The 21,446-nt window shown below is 40.7% G+C and overlaps 1 protein-coding gene across 15 annotated transcripts in view; it reads left to right on the top strand.

Moving 5' to 3' along the window:
- RIMS1 (regulating synaptic membrane exocytosis 1) overlaps positions 1-21,446 on the top strand; it is a 417,175-nt gene that overhangs the window by 205,115 nt on the left and 190,614 nt on the right. For 14 of the 15 annotated variants that reach the window (XM_088471345.1, XM_088471265.1, XM_088471298.1 and 11 more), the window contains 6 exons: positions 2,007-2,137; positions 2,347-2,518; positions 11,760-11,913; positions 16,298-16,451; positions 18,510-18,635; positions 20,789-20,851. In XM_088471345.1, coding sequence (XP_088327471.1) covers positions 2,007-2,137; positions 2,347-2,518; positions 11,760-11,913; positions 16,298-16,451; positions 18,510-18,635; positions 20,789-20,851 — 800 coding nt within the window. Of the gene's footprint in view, positions 1-2,006; positions 2,138-2,346; positions 2,519-11,759; positions 11,914-16,297; positions 16,452-18,509; positions 18,636-20,788; positions 20,852-21,446 lie in introns of those variants that run through there. The other variant, XM_088471337.1, reaches the window with a different exon arrangement.

A 21,446-nucleotide genomic window follows, 5' to 3' on the forward strand; every position in this document is an offset into this window, starting at 1 on the left:
CCCATAACTCTTTGCACACATGCAGAATGTCTTGAACGAATGTTCTTTTGTTTGTTTGTTTTGTTTGTTTGGCTTTTAAACCACTCTAAAGTCTATCTTGGGAAATGCTTTTATTAGTTCTGTAAAGGAAATTATACATTAGAGCGCACCGCCTTTAGGGTAAAATGCATTTCTTACTCTGTGCATTATGGGCTATTACGTCTTCATTTAACACACAGAATGTTTCCTAATGGACACTGGAACATTCAGGAACTCCACTTATGTCAATTATTAAATGTTTACTACAAAGGTTAAGAGGGCTTGTATTCTTGACGCTGAAAACCATTAAAAGGTTTTAATTTGTAATTAAAAGTTGCACCAGACACTTACTAGTACTTTAGATTTTTTTTACCACTTAGAGAATATTGTTCCATTTATAGGGTGTATTAATTGAAACAACTTTACTGCTTGCAATGTCCTTCATTTGACCTCCACGTGCACTGTGCAGATCCCAGGGCCATTCAGAGATGTGAGCGTCCATAATAGGTTGTGGCAATGGAAGTGGTATGACAGGGTGTGATACAAAAGGTCGACAATAAAAAGGTCAACAATAATTTGGTTAACACCAAAGATCGACATGGAAAAAGGTAGACAAGAAAAAAGTTAAGACAGTACAGAAGGTCAACAGGTACAGTATAAAAAGGTCTACATGGAAATGTCGACACAGAAATGGTCGACATCTGTTTTTGTTTTTTTCTAACCCTAATCTTCATCCTAACCCTCCCCTAAATGCCTATCCCTAACTTTCCCCACCTAGTGCCTAATCCTAACCCTCTGGTTAGTGCCTAAACCTAACCTAAAAAATAAAAAAAAACGTGTTTCTGTTTCCATGTCAACCTTTTGTACCTGTCAACCTTTTGTCACGTCGACTTTCTTCCAAGTCGACCTTATGATGTTGACAAAATCATTGTCGACCTTTTGTAGGGAACCCGAATGACAAGTATGCAGTGCATTTTTGCTTATTTTACATATCCTGTCTGTAGGCTAAAGGAACCATAGAGCATATTAGCATGCCCAGGTACTGTCACTAGAAACAGTGCTGATAAGGTTGATGAAGTTTGAAACCTTTTGGATCAGCTCACATTATCTCCAGGTCCTAATTGGCTGGTTTAGGATGCTAGCTATCCTTTCTCTGCTGGAACATGTGTATTTAGGGACGGACTGGGACTTATCCCTGGCAATACCCCCTGTGAGCACGTTTTAGGCGTGCGCACTCGCAGCACTCGCAAAGGGGGCATGATTAATATCCACTGGGCATGCCGCAAGTCACGGGAGCCTGGCATCGCGGCACGTCCCCGTCTCTTCCTGGCCGAGCAGAGCGCCGGGAGGCGGTGCTGCTTGGCAAGAGTTTATGACCGAATCGGCCCATCATGTGCGCACTGGCCCATCCAAGCCGCCACCCCTTCCCTCCCCCTGAGCTCATACCATAAACTCCGGCAGGAGGGAGTGGAGGACGAGGACGCTTCAAGTCGGGCAGGTGATTTCCACCCTGTATAGCGGCAGTCGCACACCTCGAGCCGGCCCTGAGGCCATCGACCCTTCTGACATTTGCCATAAGTGCCAGATGACCAGTCTGGCCCTGTGAGTGTTGTAGGTGGCGATATTGGGGAATTCCTGGCAGTGACCTATTTACTATTTCAGATACTTGGAGACCCCTGTTTTGATTCCTTTGTTCCTTCTTCCCATGTTTATTTTTTTTTTCATCCCTCCCTGTTTGTTTGTTTATTTGTATTGTATTTTTTGGATAACCTATTACCATTTTTTCCACTCTTTTTGATTTTTGATGAAGTCTAAATAATGAACATTAAAAAGAAGTAAATGTAATAATATAATATAGATTATAAAACTGATTGGGTAAGAACACAGAGCCAGAAATATTTTGTGTAGTGGTGTATGTTTGTGGAAGATTAAATTATTATTGTTATTATAACATATTTGTAGTTGATAGTAATCTTATTTATTTTTAGGTAAAATTGTTGTATGATAAAGTAGAACATCATTTAATTGTCACTGTGCTGCAAGCAATAGATCTCCCACCGAGGCCAGATGGTCGTCCAAGGAATTCCTATGTTAAAATGTACTTTCTTCCGGATAGAAGGTAATAGTCCTTCAGATTTCATTTGAACGTGTATATTTATTATGTGGTTAAAAAAACTGAAGGGCAACCTTATAATGTCACTTTTATTATTTAAGCTTAGAAAATCAATGACTTTTTGATAAATCATGTGATCCAATAACCATGAACTGCAATTTTATAAATTGTCACTAGATGGCAGTATGTTACTGTATTCAAAATTGTTTTAACAGCGATAAAAGCAAGCGGAGGACCAAAACGGTGAAGAAAAGCTCAGAACCAAAATGGAATCAAACATTTGTTTACTCCCATGTGCATCGTAAAAACTTTAGGGAACGAATGTTAGAAATAACAGTGTGGGATCAGCCAAGAGTGCAAGAAGAAGAAAGTGAATTTCTTGGCGAGGTATTTATCCAGCATTATCACCCTTGTTAATAATATGTTTTACCTGTCACTTAAATGTATGGATCTGTAGGCTTTTATGCTTCCCCATTCCATACCGATGTTTGGTAGAGAAGCCCTGTACCTCTTTACAGCATAATAATTCTCTACCAAAAAAAGAGTACATCTTTTACCAAAGGGACAGTACAGATAAGGAGAGAAGGAGATAAACAACTAGAACTATGTAGAAAGGTGTATATTTAATACAATATGTGTAAGAGGCTGATATATCAGATAAGCATCCCTGAGTCTGTTTCTTCTCCGGACAATAAAAATATACATACAGTAACTTGTAGAAGTATTCAACCTCTTAAAAAGTCAACAGATTTGTCTGTATTACAGATGACACTTATACAAAATGCTTCCTAGTGGGTTTTAATTGCGAACCAGTAGGTTCTTTAAGTACATTTTTAAAGTCATAATTCATTATTTATCTGCAGATATTTTTTTTTTATAAAAACTGAGAAATTCAGCTTTTTACGTATTTGTGCTGTGGAAGCTCCAAGGTCACACAGATGACAGATATTGCCATAACAATTGGTTTTCAGTTATGGTGCATGCACACGGTCAGATTTTCTGTCAGATCTGAACGATAACGATTTTAAAAATCCTTCAATCATTCATATCTGAAAGAAAATCTGACATGTGAGCCTGCAACGATGAACGATATCTGACATCTGATGTGTTTGCAGTCAGATTTGGACGATTCCATTCAGTTTAATACAATCTAAAATCGTTCAAATCGTTGGTAAAATTGTTCAAATCGTTCAATCGTTCATCTGACATATCTGACCGTGTGTATGCACCATTAGCCTCTATCTGTAAATCAGAACAAAAAGGATTAAGCTTTTATGGGGAAAAGACAAGTTAATTCATATAACATACCGTGAATCTGAAGGAAAGCTGAAAGTGAAGACCATTCATTACAAAATGAAAGCTGTGAAAATGAAGACTATTTCTTACAGCATTCTATGAAAATGAAAGATACAGTTATATAAATGCTCAAGAAAGTAAAAAACGTCAAAATAATATTTGTGTTTGCATATCCCAGTGAGCACGTTTGGATCATTTGTGAGGTAATGGGAGTGACGGTGCATCCATTAACCATATCAGGAGCTCTGCATTCATCTGGCCTGTATGGGGGAGTGGATAGAACAAAGCCATTACTGAAGAAAAACTACATCAAAGCATGTCTGGAGTTTGCTGGAAAATATCAGTGACCCAGCTGAAGTGTGGGATACGGTTTTGTAGTCAAATGAGACAAAAATGGAGCTTTTTTATCCCAATTCAAAATGTTATGGGCTCAGGGCCTGATTCAGCAAGGATCGCAGTTGCTAAAATGCACGCAGTCGGCCGATTGTTGCTTTCTGCATATGCATCGCAGTGTGCGTGCGCGAACTAGCTATTGCGATCGTGACTGCGATCGCAGAGGCTACGCAGACCCCTCGCAGAGGGATTGACAGGAAGCACCATTTGTGGGTGGTGACGGGGGGTGGTTGGGGAAACGCAGACGTGCCAGTGCGGTCGCACGCCGTTGCAAAGGCGTGCATAAATTAGCCACTGCTATGCCATACGCAGTGTGAGGTCTCATAGCATACGTGGTTGTTAGCAAGTTTAGGTCAGAGCTTGTGCAACTATGCGTGAGGCTGCGATGGTACTCGACTGTGCCGATGGTCTCGCTATCCTGCTAAACATTACGGATGTGTTTAAGGTAAAGTGGGCGTCCTTATATTGTGCTGAATTTGCATTGCGATCGCAATGAATTAGCTTGCTATCACAGTTGAACTGCGCGCGTATGCAATATTGCGATCCGTAGTGAATCAGGCCCTTAGTCCAATTAGCCGTGAATCACCTCGCTGCGCGAGTAAGTGCGGCTGTATGGCTAACTTACAGTACTGCCAGCCTTGCAGATTTCTGTTCGCGAGCTGTGTACAAAAATGTTCGAGTTTGGCGTGAGATCGGGCTGAAAGGGGGGTGAATTACAGTGCAGTTGCTGCCGTTTATGTGCCGTTGCAACAGCAGCTCGCCCCCTTTGTGGCTGATTGGATTGGATTTAGGGCCCGATTCAGACCCGCTCGCTAGATGCGTTTGCACGCTGCCAAAGTATACAAATCCCGCGATCGCACGGCAAGGCAATAGCATGCCCACTATGTCTTGGCGTGCGAACACGGTGTGTATTTAGATGCCCATCAGCCTGTCTTAAGATGCCAACCTTCTCTTAGTGATACACGTCATCTCCAGGAAATGTATGCAACAATCGGTAACATCAAGTAACATCGGACCCATACGCAGCGCTTGTGGCTGACCATATCCTACCGCTAGCACTGCTAGTGCTTCAGTGTGTAATGCATCCATGTGACGTGTATTATGACAGTGCGTCTTAATTATGTACACCTCTGAATCGGCGTTAAGATGCTCAGACACGCCTGCGTTCACACCACCACTCCCCCGTTTCCATCAACCAACCCATCACCACCCACAAAGGGCTCGTCCTGTCACTCAATCTAGCGAAGCATCTATGTACAAGGGGCGAATGCTTTACAATCGCATGGACTGGTTCGCACACGTGCATTACGTCTTATACGCATGCGCAGATTACAAACATTGGCAGGCTACGTGCGAACGCAGCCTAGCGAGCGGGTCTGAATCAGGCCCTTAGCCCTATGTATGGCACAAACCTACCCATTCCTCAGGAAACACCATCACAGTTGTGAAGTATGGGGGTGGTGCATCATGTTGTGCGGATGCTTTTCCTCAGCAGGGACTGGGCATATTGTTGGAATTAAAGGGTCTATGGATGGTGCAATATACAAGGGGATACTCAAAGATAACCTGCTTCAGTCTACAAGAAAACATTTAATCAGGACAATGTTCCCAAGGCCACAGGCATAGTTGTGTAACAAACAGGTGAATGTTCTTCACTGGCCAAGCCAAAGTCCAAATCTGTGGCACTATTTAAAAATTGTAGCCCACAAGTGTAATCCAACCAACCTGAAGTAAGAATGGGCAAAAAGCTGTCCCAAACAGCGTGCAAACCTGGTAGAAAATGACCCCATCAGACTTAAAGCTGTTATAGCAAAAGATGATTCTACCAAAAATAATGTCTAAAACAATCTGTGTAAGTGTCACTTGTAATATAGATACATCTGTTTTTTAGAAGTTTAAATACTTGTGTAAGCCACTGTGTGTAGACATACAGTCAGGTCCATAAATATTGGGACATTGACAGAATTTTCAGATTTTGGCCTCTATTCACCACAGCAATGGTTTTGAAATGAAACAAACAAGATGTGATTTAACTGCAGACTTTCAGATTTAATTTGAGGGTAATTACATCCAAATCGGGTGAACGGTGTAGGAATTACAACAGTTTTAATATGTGCCTCCCACTTTTTAAGGAGCCAAAAGTAATGGGACTATCAACTCAAAAGCTATTTCATGGATAGGTGTGGACTATTCCCTTGTTATTTCATTATCAATTAAGCAGGTAAAAGGTCTGGAGTTGATTCTAGGTGTGACATTTGCATTTGGAATCAGTTGCTGTCAACTCTCAATATGAGATCCAAAGAGCTGTCACTATCAGTGAAGCAAGCCATCATTAGGCTGAAAAATCAAAACAAACCCATCAGAGAGATAGCAAAAACATTAGGTGTGGCCAAATCAACTGTTTGGAACATTCTTAAAAAGAAAGAATGCACCGGAGAGCTCAGCAACACCAAAAGACCCGGAAGACCACGGAAAACAACTGTGGTGGATGACAAAAGAATTATTTCCCTGGTGAAGAAAACCCCTTTCACAACAGTTGGCCAAATCAAGAACACTCTCCAGGAGGGAGATGTATATGTGTCAAAGTCAACAATCAAGAGAAGACTTCACAAGAGTGAATATAGAGGGTTCACCACAAGATGCAAACCATTGGTGAGCCACAAAAACAGGAAGACCAGATTAGAGTTTGCCAAACAACATCTAAAAAAGCCATTACAGTTCTGGAACAACATTCTATGGACAGATGAGACAAAGATCAACTTATACAAGAGTGATGGGAAGAGAAGAATATGGAGAAGGAAAGGAACTGCTCATGATCCAAAACATACCACCTCATCATTGAAGCATGGTGGTGGTAGTGTCATGGCGTGGGCATGTATGGCTGCCAATGGAACTGATTCCCGTGTATTTATTGATGATGTGACTGCTGACAAAAGCAGCAGAATGAATTCTGAAGTGTTTCGGGCAATATTATATGCTCATATTCAGTCAAATGCTTCAGAACTCATTGGACGGCGCTTCACAGTGCAGATGGACAATGACCCGAAGCATACTGCAAAAGACACCAAAGAGTTTTTTAAGGCTAAAAAGTGGAATGTTATGCAATGGCCAAGTCAATCCCCTGACCTGAATCCGATTGAGCATGCATTTCACTTGATGAAGACAAAACTGAAGGGAAAATGCCCCAAGAACAAGCAGGAACTGAAGACATTTGCAGTAGAGGCCTGGCAGAGCATCACCAGGGATGAAACCCAGCGTCTGGTGATGTCTATGCGTTCCAGACTTCAAGCTGTAATTGCCTGCAAAGGATTTGCAACAAAGTATTAAAAAGTGAAAGTTAGATTTAGGATTGTTTAGTTTGTCCCATTACTTTTGGCCCCTTAAAAAGTGGGAGGCACATATAGAAACCGTTGTAATTCCTACACTGTTCACCCGATTTGGATGTAATTACCCTCAAATTAAATCTGAAAGTCTGCAGTTAAATCACATCTTGTTTGTTTAATTTCAAAGCCATTGTGGTGGTGAATAGAGGCCAAAATATGAAAATTCTGTCAATGTCCCAATATTTATGGACCTGACTGTATGTGTTCTACATATATAATTTATATACAGGACCGGCTCAAGGGGTTGGAGCACCCTGTGTCGGCTCTCTACAGTGTGCAAAGTCGTGCGCGGCCAAAATTGAGGGCGTGTCCTAATTACCATAGGCCACGCCCCCTATGTGACATTATTTAGAAGTGTGCCATGCGGGCAAATAACGTCAGGCTGGGGGGAGCCTCACTAGTTGGGCTTCCGCCGGCCCTCTCCCATCACTGAATGGATGCCGCGCGCATGCACGCAGCATCCATTGAGGGGTCCGGCACAGCTACGGCAGTGGGGGTCCCCAACCTCCCGATTTCACCACCAGCAAGCCACTTCGGCCCACAGGTGGAACAGCGGGACAGTACTGAAAATCGGGATGTCGGGGAGGGGTACACCCTCTATGGGTGGCGCCCCTGTTCAACCGCACTGGTCGAACACCCCTAGAGCCAGCCCTGTATATATATAAGCAGCTGCTGTGTCCACCTAGCACATGTTCAGTAAGATCTTGAGGGAGGACTGAGCCCTCAAATCCCCCCTTACCCTTTCCCGGCTTACCCTACTGCCTGCTGCCCCTCCAGGAAAAAATAACCTTGACAGGGGTAGAGGGATTAGGAAGGACAAATTAGAGAAAGGCAGCTGATGGGGGGGCAGATATAAGAGAGAGAAGGACAGTTGGAGGGGGACATAGATTAAAGAGAGAGAAATAGAAAGGGGGGTGGAGAAGGGAGGGTGGAACAATATCTAGCAACCTAAAATATCTGCAACATAGTTTGACTAATAACTCGAGTGATACAGGTTGTTGCGTATGATAATGGTGCTCCATCTGTTTGAAAAATGACAGTTGGGAGCTGATTGGCTGGAGCACCATTTCTCATACGCAATGGGTTTTATCACTTGTTGTGAATGATAAAACTTGTTGATAAATGAGGCCTACAGTATGATTATTTTTATGTTAGATTTTCCTTATTAGTTGATTTAATTTATTGGATTATAATGTTTCTTGGCTATATATATTATAGTGATGCAATTTACTTTAGAGTGGACCTCACACCAGTACAACGCATGGAATACACAAAGTGTACACACAAAGGTGCTGGTGCAATCAAGACGCACACTATCAGAAATGTTGTAGAAAAATTCCTGTTCTTCCTGGGTGGTGACTGGGAGGTGGCTAGAATACAAAAATGCTCAGTTTAATGGACATGTTATGGGAGTGTCGCGGGCATGTCAGTAAAAGTGACTGCGTAAAGCTGCAGACATAGGAGGCCATAATCAGACGGAGAAACTGCACCTGCCATAAAGCTGGTGCGACCATTGGTGGCATCTAAGGACGCTCCAAGTAGTATTTCTCAGTTTACAGACGCTTAAAGTGGTGCCTCAGTCCTTGCACATTTGCACGCACATGTGTACACAAGGGATGGCGTTTTCCTAGGAGCATTTGCATAAAGTCACAGATGGACGACCGCCAATAGAACCTGCTTCCACCTCTGAATTAGGTCCAAAGTGCCGCTTTCACCTACACGTCATAGATTTACTGCTGTGTGGGCAGGCAGAAGCTTTCTAAGGAGAAAGCATAGCGCGCTGGATGCATAAATCACTATGTAATAAAACAAAAGGCATACAGTTATCACTAGAGGATTATTACCATTGTCTCTAATTGCCTCAGTTGCTAGCTACCTGTTTTTTTGCTTTCTTTTTCATGTAATTACATTTAAAACATAAGGTCCCAGGCTGATTTATTATTTATACATTGTATGGAAATTCTCTGTGATTCCAAATATCCTTTTCATCGACAGCAGAGATTAGTAATCGTATTGTACACTGGAATCCCCAGAACATTTCAGAAGGCATTAAGGACAATAATAGAAGTCATGTACAGTATAGAGCTACTGTATAATTCACAAGCATTTATAGGATTTATTTGTCTATGGGCCTGATTCAGATGTGAACACAATGGCGATATTTACGCAGATTGAGCGATTGTTAGCCATTGCACATGCGCGTAAGACGCACTGAATTGAGATTACGCTCGTATAGAGGATTCATTCACAAATTGAGTGACAGGTAGTGAGCGTATGGGGGAATAAAGGGAGGGTGGTTAGAGAAACGCAGGCATGTCGGATTGTTTAAACACTGTTTTCTGGTCGTCCATAAATTAGCCCCTGCGTTCATGCTGGCAGCAGCGGAGCCCTCTGTATGTCTGGAGACCCACTGTCTCTGCGACAGGTTAGACTTTCTCAGATGGCCGCTGGATCTGCTTTTGATGTTTCCTATTTTGTACATGAGCGGTGGATGTGAGATGCTTTCAGTGGGTGTCTCTAAGCACTGGATGGCGTTAGTCATTAGCATATTTTCGCAGTTGTGATCCGCGAGAGATCCCAGCTGCGATGGCATTTGCATGTGGATCTGAATCAGGTCCTATGTATTTTACTTGTTATAAATGGAAAAACGCACCACCAGTCATAGTGCAAACTGTTTAATATAGATATAATAATCCTTAGTGATTTTACTACTATCTGTAATAATTGATAGGAGGGTTTGTGCTATTCCTTATAACAGAGGTTCTCAAACTTGGTCCTCAGGACCCCACACAGGTCATGTTTTGTAGGTCACCCAGCAGGAGCACAGGTGTACTCATTACTCACTGACACATTTTAAAACATCCACAGGTGGAGCTATTTATTTCACTTGTGATTCTGTGAGGACACCTGCAAAACATGCACTGTTTGGGGTCCTGAGGACCGAGTTTGAGAACCTGTGCCTTATAATATAGATATTGTTCCTAATATAAGTCTATTTGTACAGATATTATTTACAAGAGTTTACATATGTGCAGTTATTAACATCATTATTATATATAGAGAAGGTGAGCATATGTCACACAATGGGGCACTTAAGATGGCCACACATCTAAAGATTATCTGTCCAACCAGCCAACTAGTTGATTGGTTGGAATGAAAATCTGGTAACGTATGGGAGTAAATGATGATCAGCAATTTGCTCCTAAATGCCAGAAAACAGATGAAAATGGCCGTCAGACAAGTTTGTTAAATGTTTGATCTAAACAATTTGTTCAAACAACAGTTTTTGTCCATTTTCCAGTGTTTGGGAGCAAATTGCTGATTGTCATTTGCTTTCATACCTTACCAGATTTTCATTCCAACCAATCAACTAGTTGGCTGGTTGGACAGATAATCTTTAGGTGTGTGGCCAGCTTTACAGTACATAGCCTCCCCTTTTGATATAATTGTGTATGAGAATAGTTAGATCTTAAAAAGCTCACACTGTGTTCCAGTCAAGACATACAGAAGCAGTAGCTCAATTATTGATGACATGGATTCTCATATACAGATGTGTCCACATACATCTTTCCTCCCTGTGCTACAAGTCGCGTTGCACATAATATGAGCGTTGTGTGACTCGGTAGCGGCGAGCGTCTTTCCGTGCAACTTTTTACCTTCAGATGTGTCTTATTCGCATATTAAAATGATATGCAGCATGCCTATGTTCTGTGAGTGACTGCGTGTGTATCTGCATGCGTAGCACTACGTTAGTGTCAGCGGCTGTAACACTGTAACGTAGCGTTTTGCATACAGATACACCTGCAGTCGCACACAGAGAACATGGGCATGCTGCATATCATTTTAATCAGCAGAAGCTACTTGTGCATACTACTCACCCCGTTGTGTGAATAATATGCATCTGAAGGTAAAAAGTCACACAAAAAGACGATCTGCGCTACCTAGTCACGCCACGACATGGCACGACTAGAAGGGCTACTTTATGCACAAGGAGGTTAGATGTATGTGGACACATCATTATGCTCTGATGGGAAAATGTTGTAGTGGAACAGTGAGTCCAGTTAAGGGGGTTGAGTCTGAGTAATCTCCTGATTTCAAGAGCAACATTAAGTTTCTAGGCAGTGTCTGTGGGTTTAGTATCAAGACGCACAGAGTAGTTGTTTCTTTTGGGAGCTTCGTTGGAGTATTTCTAAACCTCTGTGCGATTCTGAGTCATGCGTACAGGGAAGGAACTCTTGTTTCTGACTGATCTCTTGCACCTATCATGGGGTTGGTGCAAGTGCCAATACTAAAGATGGCGGCTGCATCTGCAGACATGAGGACAGTAACCCAATAGGTTTGTATTTTCAGATGCATAGATTTGCAAGTTAGTCCATTCATATGTCACATTAGCATATGAAAGTAAGTGCAGTTCTGTGGCCACAGTCAGAAAAGGCAGCAGGTGGGTCCAATTCAGAATCAGCCCCATTGTGTGCAAGTTAAAGTTACTATACTGATCTTCAGTGATAGGGCAGGTTATGTGACCATCTCCTCTCACAGTGTGATTTTCCTCTCAGATTCTCATAGAGCTAGAGACTGCACTATTAGATGATGAACCTCACTGGTATAAACTGCAGACACATGATGAGTCTTCACTACCTCTGCCTCAGCCATCACCTTTCATGCCAAGGAGACATGTACACGGAGAGAATTCTAGCAAAAAATTACAAAGTAAGTGTCCTGTAGTAACGTCTGACTACATTGTGTCACATGAAGAATGTCTGCAGAATACTGTGTGCCTTTACCCTCTTGTGCTCCATAAAGTGACCACCTATACTGGTTTGCTGTTGTACAGGATCTCAGCGAATCATTGATAGTGACTTCTCAGATTTTGATGTTGATGATGGTATTGGAGTTGTGCCTCCAGGTGCGTTGATAAAAGGCATGGTCCTATTTCTCTTTGCTTTTTGCTTTGTTTCACTAATCCAGACTCCTTAAGGATGTTCATTTTGGAGATTCAGTGTATTGTGGAGTCTAATGAATAAAGAATAACATTTAATTTATGTATCCTACAACAACACATTAATAAAATCATTATCAACACTGTGTAATCACAAATGCCTTTGATTTATCATCAAAATGGTAAAGTACGGGGTTATTAAATGCTTTACTTCACAATGCTCTGAGCTAATAAATGCAACATTAATTTTAGAGTGTGAACACCATGATATCAATTAACATCCCCAGATACATAGATATGTCTTATTTGTTTTTGTTCTGCTTGTTAAATTAACTAGTCTTTAGTTCCCATGAAATTTTGCTGCTGCACAGTAGTGTTAAAGTGCATGATGCATGGCTGCCGATTTATATTTTGCATTGAGGATACAAAGAGATTATAATCTATCAATAGACAAATGCTTTAAGCAAAAGATTTCTCCAATGGTACATGGTTATACGTTCTTTATAACAAAGCATAAGGTTATAATGATGCTTACTGCACTCGCATTTGTAGTTATGCTCTGGAGTCTGATGGCCTGCTTTAATATACAGTACATTAATGTTATATAGGATAACACTGGCCATCCCCGACTGACTACATTTACTAGTTAGTTTGACAAGTTTTGCAAAAGTGAAGGACACACTTAAAACTTAGTTACCGGTATTTAAATTCTGCGTTAAATGGGAGCCTGATTTAAAATAATAACTAAACATGACTTCTGAGTATTTCTCTCCTGTCTGAAATTGCATTTAAAATTAATTTGATAATTCTAAAATTGAAATGTGTTAAAAAAAAAAACCCTCAAAACAAAAACACGTCTTAATGTTTTTGGAAATGTGCAGATGTACTCTTCAGCTTAATATTGTTAAATAATGCAGAGAACAAAGCAAATACACTGCCATATCCCTCACACAGCAAATAGGGGGAAGCTAGTTGTCATTCTCATGTGTTGACTTTATATCGCTCATCCGCTATTGCAGTACAGCTTATGGTTTGTGTATGGTTTGTTTTATTTAGTTGTTTTTTTTTATTGTAGGGCTGCTCATTGCCAGGGTAAGCCTCTTATCAGTGTGAGCATTGCTTGATAATATGTTCACTGTGATCCATCTACTTAGTAGGACAATGACAGTGGCTGCCCTGATGTACCCACAATTACTGTGGGTACTCAATTTCATGTGGAAAGCTCTGAAAAGTTTGACAGCACTTACTGTACTTTATATGTCCATTATAAACCAAATGTGAGGGATGACAATAGTATCTGCATTGTTTTGCCATTGACTGCATGGTCTTTGCTGACTGGATTAACACATAATGATGATGGGCGCCTTTTAAGTTGACAAGTCAAGCAGGGAGCATGCTCTGTACTGTACTGTTACTGTACATTATAACTACTTCTTCCATTAGTTATCCACTTTGCTTTCTCTCACATTTATTTCTAGCATATCTCCTGTATATTCTCTGGTTCTTCAGTCCACCTTCCGGCCATGTTGCATCCCTAGCTTGAACATTATGGAGCTCATTCACCGTTATATTTTGTTTTTTCATTCTGTATAAAGCGACAGCCTGGAGACTGCTAATTTCCTTATTCATAATAAACAATTCAAACTTAGATGTCCCATCCTTCCATTCCACTCACATTGGGCATGATGAAGAGTTGGAGTCTAATTTATTTGGCGTACGATGCACATTTCCATACGCCATAAAGCACTTGGCACATAAGTAAGCTTTTCTGTGTGTGCACATCACTGTCTTCAAACATTTGGTGTACAAATGTGTCCAACTCTAAATGAGGCCTATTAAGTTTAGTTAATGATGGTCCTGATTCAGAGCTGCACGTTATTGCATAGCTGCTGCAGCTTTGCCCTCTGCGTAAACATCGATTATCTGAGTAACCTACAGGTTATCAGGATGGCCGGTGTTTTCACACAGTTGAAGCCAGTGAAGCTGCATACAAGGACGCAGCCGTTGGCTTCAGCACGCCCATTATACTGGGCAGACACTTCACATTTTCTGGGACACTGGCAAATGCCACCCCGGCTCCGCCACCAAATGTCTGCAGCCTTTCAAACAGGCGTCTGGGCATTGCAAGTGAGCTTGCAGAAGGAGATCTGCTCATGTGCAGTACAGATCGTGTACATGCGCAAACAATGGCGTTGTACACAAGCCTTCGGGTTTGTGTACAACTCCGAATCAGACCCCATGCTCCTAACCCTGCTCATTTTTCAGGAGGTGTATGTAGTAGCTATGGAAGCATCATTGATCATGCTTTTAGAAATACTTTAAAGGCCATGAAATAATAATTACGATACAATGCAGTGTCCTACAACATATTAATAACTATGTACTAAGCTAATGATTGCTCACTTGTAGTATATATTGATAAATATCTGTTTTAGGCAATTCTGTTATATCCTTTCAAAATTGTTGAAAATGCTTTTATGCATCACTGTCTTGAAATAGGAATATAGGAAAGTGGTATGTTCCAAATAGGAAAGTGGCATGTGGCAAATAGGAAAGTGGTATGTGCCAAATAGGAAAGTGGTGTGTGCCAAATAGGAAAGTGGTGTGTGCCAAGTAGGAAAGTGGTGTGTGCCAAATAGGAAAGTGGTATGTGCCAAATAGGAAAGTGGTGTGTGCCAAATAGGAAAGTGGTATGTGCCAAATAGGAAAGTGGTGTGTGGCATCTTCTCATTGCATGAAGACTAATATGGTGAATACTATACATTTACACCAGGGAATTACATTTGATTCCACTGTTACTCCTATCTGGATGCCTAGATAACAATGTTTATAGGCTCAGATTTAGTAGCAGGCTTGCCATTCTTATTGTAATTCCTTTCATTAATTCCCATGTAGACTTCCCAAATAAGTGTATGGTAGTGATTAAGTGTAATACGCACAATTAATATTCTTTGTGAACACTGGTTAAACAGTCAATTGTAAATTATCCAACAGAGTATTTTAAATTAGTCCAACTGCTTAATATATCATGAGTAACAAAATGTCTATTTCTCTCTAATATCACTCCATTATATTATCATATTTACCAAATCCCAAATCTTCATATTCTATACACTCATTGTACTGTTTTCTTGGTGTAATTATCATATTGCTTTGACTGTATTATCACCCTTCCAATTAATTCGTTATCACCTGTCCTGATGGAATCGGTATGAAATACCGACGGAGGAGATGTCGGCTGTCAGTACACTGACAGTGGCATCCCGATGTTCGAATCCTGACAGGGGAACGGTGAGTACTGTTCCCCTGTCCAATTCACACCCTAACCCTACTTTTTTGTACCCTCATACTAACCCTCCCTACACCGATCCCTAACCGTCCCGGTAAGCGCCTAAACCTAACCCTCCTCCCTTAATGCCTAACCCTAACCCTCCCCCCTTAGTGCCTATCCTAACCTCCTCTCAGTGGTGCCTGAGCCTAACCCCCCTATGTAGAGCCTAACCCCTCCCCTCCCGCAGCCTAACCCTAAGTCCCACTTGGGTGGCTAAACCTAACCCTTCCCCCCCGCTGCTGATACCTACCTTGCCCTGGTCTCCTTACGATCGGGATTCCAACGTCGTATCTCCAGTCACGTTGGGATTCCGGCGCCGGTCTTCTCTCGGTGATCGGGATTTCAGCGCCGGGATTCCGGCAGTCGGCATCCCGATCGTAGGGATATTAACCACATCCTGTCCTGATCTCATCTTACATAAACACACTATATTACTTTTCATAGTGGCAGAAATCAATACACTATTTCTGTATATTAATTATTTACAAGAGCAATATACTAAAAAACATCTACTAATTATTCTTTTTTTTTTTCATTTATTTATTGTGCTTTCATGCAGAAATTATTTGCATGCCAAATTTTAGGGCAACATTATTACTGTATGTTACATATGACCTTATCAAAATGTATTTGGGGAATCAACTGAGTTTTCAAACTTGGGTAAAATTTGAATGCAAGTACAGTATATAAACTAATGGAGCATGCTCACCAGCTGAAGCTCTGTGATGCCACATGCAGTATATTTGACAGAAGTAAAATGAGTTTGAATATTTCAGTTTCTTGCCCCGCCAAGTCATATCCTAAAAGCTTTTTCATGTCGCTAGGTTCAAGGTCTAATGCTAGACAAAGTAGATCCACCACATTGACAGTGCCAGAACAGCAAAGAGCGACCCATCATCGTTCACGTTCTGTATCTCCTCACCGTGTTGATGATCAGGGCAGGACCCGCTCACGCTTACCAAATGTGCCATTACAGAGGTATGTTGTGTCATTTGCAATATTAATAGAATGGAGGCCGTGTGAGTAAACTTTTGACTACAGTTATTCGGGATGTAGTTATTATCCCGGTTGTCGGGATGCTGGCAGAAACTTAGGTGTTTTAGTATGGCTAGTTGAAATATAAATTCTCAGAAAATTCAATTAATTTCCATCATAAATATAATATTCACTAATTTTCTGTTTAAGAAACCCCTGAAGATGTCGTGACTGACGAAACGCGTTGGGTGATTATAGCTAACCAAAAATTAACGAGATTCAAGTTACAAGTTACAATTAAATGTTCCCAGAGTATGGTGTACTAACAGGTTTATGCTCCTAAAAATATGTTTTGTTTGTATAATGGGTATTTCTGAAATGTTATATGTATTTTAAAAAAATTGTATAACCAAGTTTGTGTACTTTGTAAATCATCCCTCACCTCTATATTGGTACCTATTATCCGTAATTATTTAATGATCATCAAATTATTGATGAGAAACAAAGGAAAAATATCTAGCGCTCCTCAGGTCTTTTATTTAAAGAAACTTTTCCTTTGGTCTCTACCGGCAGAGAGACTTTACTTGAGGACAGCGGCTTAATAATAATTTGTTATAATTGAATATTAAGAAATTAGGCTGTCTTAGCGAATACTTGGTAATATATATATATATATATATATATATATAGGGATCTAGTAACACCTGCTCTAATAACTATGCATATATTACAGTAGGCATTGCTGGAGGTACACACAATAAATAAATATAAATATATATATATATATATATATAAATAATAGTCACTCACCAGGTAAGAGGCATAAATTGTAAAGGGTTTAATTACCACTAATAAAAAAAGCAAGGTGCATGTAGTCGACTTTTTTGTCTTTAAATTGAGCACCCCGCTTTTATTTCTTTATGCATTGGAGTGTGGACACTTTGGACTCCACATATATATATATATATATATATATATATATATATATTATATAATATATATAGTGTGTGTACCTTGCTCCATCCATAGTGTGAGTACCTTACACCTACTGTAATTATGCACAGGTAGGTGTCCTAGGTTATATATATATATTTCTATATGTATTTATATATATATATATATATATATACATATACAGTATATGTATATATATATATATATATATATATATATATATATATATATACAAACACACATACTTCTTTCTTAAATATAGCCAATTATATTAGTGAAACTCTAATCCCAACCTGGCCTCTCTCACACAGCAGCATAGTCTCCATCCGTTCCCCACTCTCGTGTGCTGGAGCTGGGCTGACGCTGAGCTGAGGCTGGTGCCGCGCTGAGTTGCTGAGACAGTGTGAAAGTGTGGGGTGGGAATGACGTCACGCGGTGCTCTGCTGGGAGATATTTTGCATAGGCTCAGTGACAAAGCCTAGCCGCAAGCGTCGGTATTAGCGCTACTACTGCCCTAAGCACCGTCGAGCCTCTGTAAAACAAAACAACATGAGAGAAGCCTGCTTTAGTCAGGGCCAGATTCCTGGGGGCCACGGGCCCCCTGGGCCCGGCCGGGCCCTAGGCAGAAGCCTAGGTTGCATAGCAGTAAATCTTCTCCTAGGGGGAGGGTTAGGTTTAGGGTGCTGGGGAGGCAGGTTAGGTTTAGGCACTAGAGGGGGAGAGTTAGGTTTAGGGTGCATGGAGAGAGGGGTAGGGGAAGGAGAGTATACTTACCTCCTACGGTCAGGATTGTGACCCTGTCTGGATGCCGGCATCGGGATTCTGACAACCAGGATCCCAAACGTTGGCATCCCGTACACAACCCAGTTATTCAGTTTCATGTACTGTAGAACTTGTTTTTCTTATTACATCAGATGACTATTTCTTGTCTGAGAAATTTAATTTTTCGGCCTGCTGTGTTAGGCGTGGGCTTTCACTTCATTTTCATTTCATTGTTCACTTTTGTCATTTTCAGCAAGCTTAGTTAATCTTTTACTTACTCATTATTTATGGACTGTAGCTCTTGATTTCTCTGTAAGTAATTTTTTTCCTTGTCCAAATATGTAGGAGTCTAGATGAAATTCATCAAATGAGACGGTCACGCTCTCCAACAAGACACCACGATGCCTCCCGCAGTCCAGTAATTCATAGGTCCAGGGACTCAGACAGTCAGTATTTATCTGATCAAGAAAGGTACGTTTACCTGCCGAAGTAAGAGCTTGGAGATAAAGTACCAACCAATCAGCTGCTTCTAACTGTCATGTTACAGGCTGTGTTTGGAAAATGATAAGAGCTGATTGGTTGGTTCTTAGAGATCTTTCAAAGAGAAGAGTAACATACTGTATTGTAAAGTAATGGTAAGAAGTGTAAGATTATAGTAAATCAGAGAGAATGGAATCCCAATGCAGGAGCTAATATGAATGCGCACAGGATGGATGGGTTGGGAGGTTATGCTAAAAGGGATTATGACTAATGGACTCAAAAAGACATATCTAATAATAGGGGAAGAAGTCAAACTAGAGAATGGTCAGAGTGGCCAGAGTCAGGAGGTGGGCCAGGTTGTTCTATCCAAAACCAAGATGATGTGTCAGAAAAGTGTCAATACCAGGACTCAAAAATATAAACAAGACAGGCACTACAAAGGATATCGGACAAGAATGAGGCAGGAATAACAAGAGAATGGGGGACGTGACCTGTCACCCAAACCATTTTAGGAGAACAAAGCATATAGCATATATAGCTGATAGCTTTTCACACCAGGCTCACCTTATGTACATGGATACCCCCAGGGCCTGGAATAACATGAGTAACGATGGACCTACAACAGGGTAAACTGAGGGTGACAAAAACAATGGAAGGTAGCAGATACCTTCTGAGGAAACCGGGATTTATTTTACCCGGAGAAACGTGTCAAGGAACATCCTACATTCATGATACCAGACCACCTGTGCATCGGAGTTCTGACCGCTACATCCCTTCGGGCAGGGAGCCTGCCCTGACACTGTCATCTGGCCCATAGCGATGACTACTACAGCCAGGCACGGAGAACAGAGCACCTGGCGCTAATCCATCCAGCACCCACGCTCCTGCTGACGAGCGGTGGAGCACTATTGTTCTCCTGAGATTTCATCATATCATTTTTCAAGTGCGGGTCACCAGCTACCAGAGATCGAAACTGTAAGTATTATACCTATACTCACAGGTCTCATACTCCCGCTATTGAGCGGTAGAGGTTTTCACTCCCTAGTTAACAATTGGGGTCAGTGTTTACTGGACAGATACTTTTGTTTCTATTTACATCCAGCGGCTCCCTGCAGCAGCTATTCCATCACTGCTGCTTTTGTTGCAATTTGAATAACCACTTCAACATTAAGAGGACACATTGTTTCATTTCTCTTGTAATTAGCAGGACTAGTCCTATCCATTTGGATCATCATTTCTAGATGAAATGGACATTTAATTCATCAATGCACTGGACTTTCTAGTGCACAGAAAAGGACGTTCTGGCATTAATGCATAGAGCCATTTGCTCATTTTATCTATTTTAGTGCAATTTGTATTCATTGACATTAAATATTGTTTGTTTTAATACACATTGTTTTTCTTCACAAACAAGCGCTCCTTCCTACTCTTTGTTCCACATCACAGATATACCAGCTCAGAGGGTTCTGTAAATGTGTAGATGGGGGCAGTGCCCTATACACCACCACCATCATTGCTGATGCTGTGCCCTTAAGGGAGATCCAACACCTCTTAATAAGTAAAACAGTCTTAAACAACAGCAGGAGATCTTCAAATTAAGAAGACAAGAACTCTTATACAGAAGATTATAATGGGTCTCGAAAGAAGACCAATCCAGTGCAAAGCTAAATAAAGGGGAGAGAGGTTGGCAGCAGTACAAAGAATTGGGTTCATGTCACTTTCTTAATGATGAAGACAATAAGCTTTGTCTTCTATGGAGGGACGTGCGCCTTGGAATTGCAAAATGTTGTGAAACAATATTGCTAGATCAAAAGTTCACACCTTCTTTAGTCTTTGTACTAATGCTAGGTACACATTATAATATTATTATTATTTTATTATTCGTCCGAGCAACCGTTTTTGTCAGTTTCCGGCATTTGGTAGCAAAAGGTCGATTGTCATTTGTTCCCATACGTTACCAGATTTTCATTCCAACCAGTCAGATTGGACAGATAATTGTACAGTGTGTAGCTACCTGATAAGACTTCATAGTTAAGTAAAGGTACATTAACTAATCAATAATAAATAGTGGTACATTAATAAAGTCTAAAAAGATGCCTTTGTTTATCTAGTTCTTTAGATCTAATAACTGAATTTTATTCCAGTGAACTTCTTATGCTGCCCAGAGCGAAGCGTGGACGAAGTGCCGAGTGCCTACATACTATCAGGTACTGTGAACTTAAAATTTGTTTCATATAATACATTTACAGCAAAATTTAATAATGATTCATTTAGTAATTGGATTTCCAGAATATAAACGCACAGTTTTATAGCCTATCCCAATGTGTTATGACCTATATTATATCATCAAGCACATAACAAGTAATAGTATGTAATGCCTACTTTTCATTCTTATACATATTTGCTATTGTCGTGTGATTTGTTTTCTTTGCATCATTTGTACTGTAGAAGAACTGCGTACATTCTGACAGCATTTCTGGAAAGCTGACAAGCACCCTCTGGCATGTCAGAGGCGTCATTCACTAGCCCACATACACAGTTTCCCATTTACATACCACCTAAACTACAGGCTCAAAATTGATCTAAAAGCAAAAGTGACATTGTAAAGACTATTAATTATTGTTTTTTAAGTTTAAAAGGGAGATCATTGTAACATCATGGGGCTTTTAGTTCCAGAAACATAATGTTTTCTTAGTATATTTCGGAATGCAGCAGATTTACACTGTGGAAATAAGGTAATAGATTTGTTCCTTTAAGTTTCTGTCCAGTAGGCTTTTCCCATGTAATAGCCAAATGAACCTG

The sequence above is a fragment of the Taudactylus pleione genome, unplaced genomic scaffold (genome assembly GCF_031769625.1).
Source record: "Taudactylus pleione unplaced genomic scaffold, aTauple2 ptg000015l, whole genome shotgun sequence".
Taxonomy (NCBI): Eukaryota; Metazoa; Chordata; class Amphibia; order Anura; family Myobatrachidae; genus Taudactylus; species Taudactylus pleione.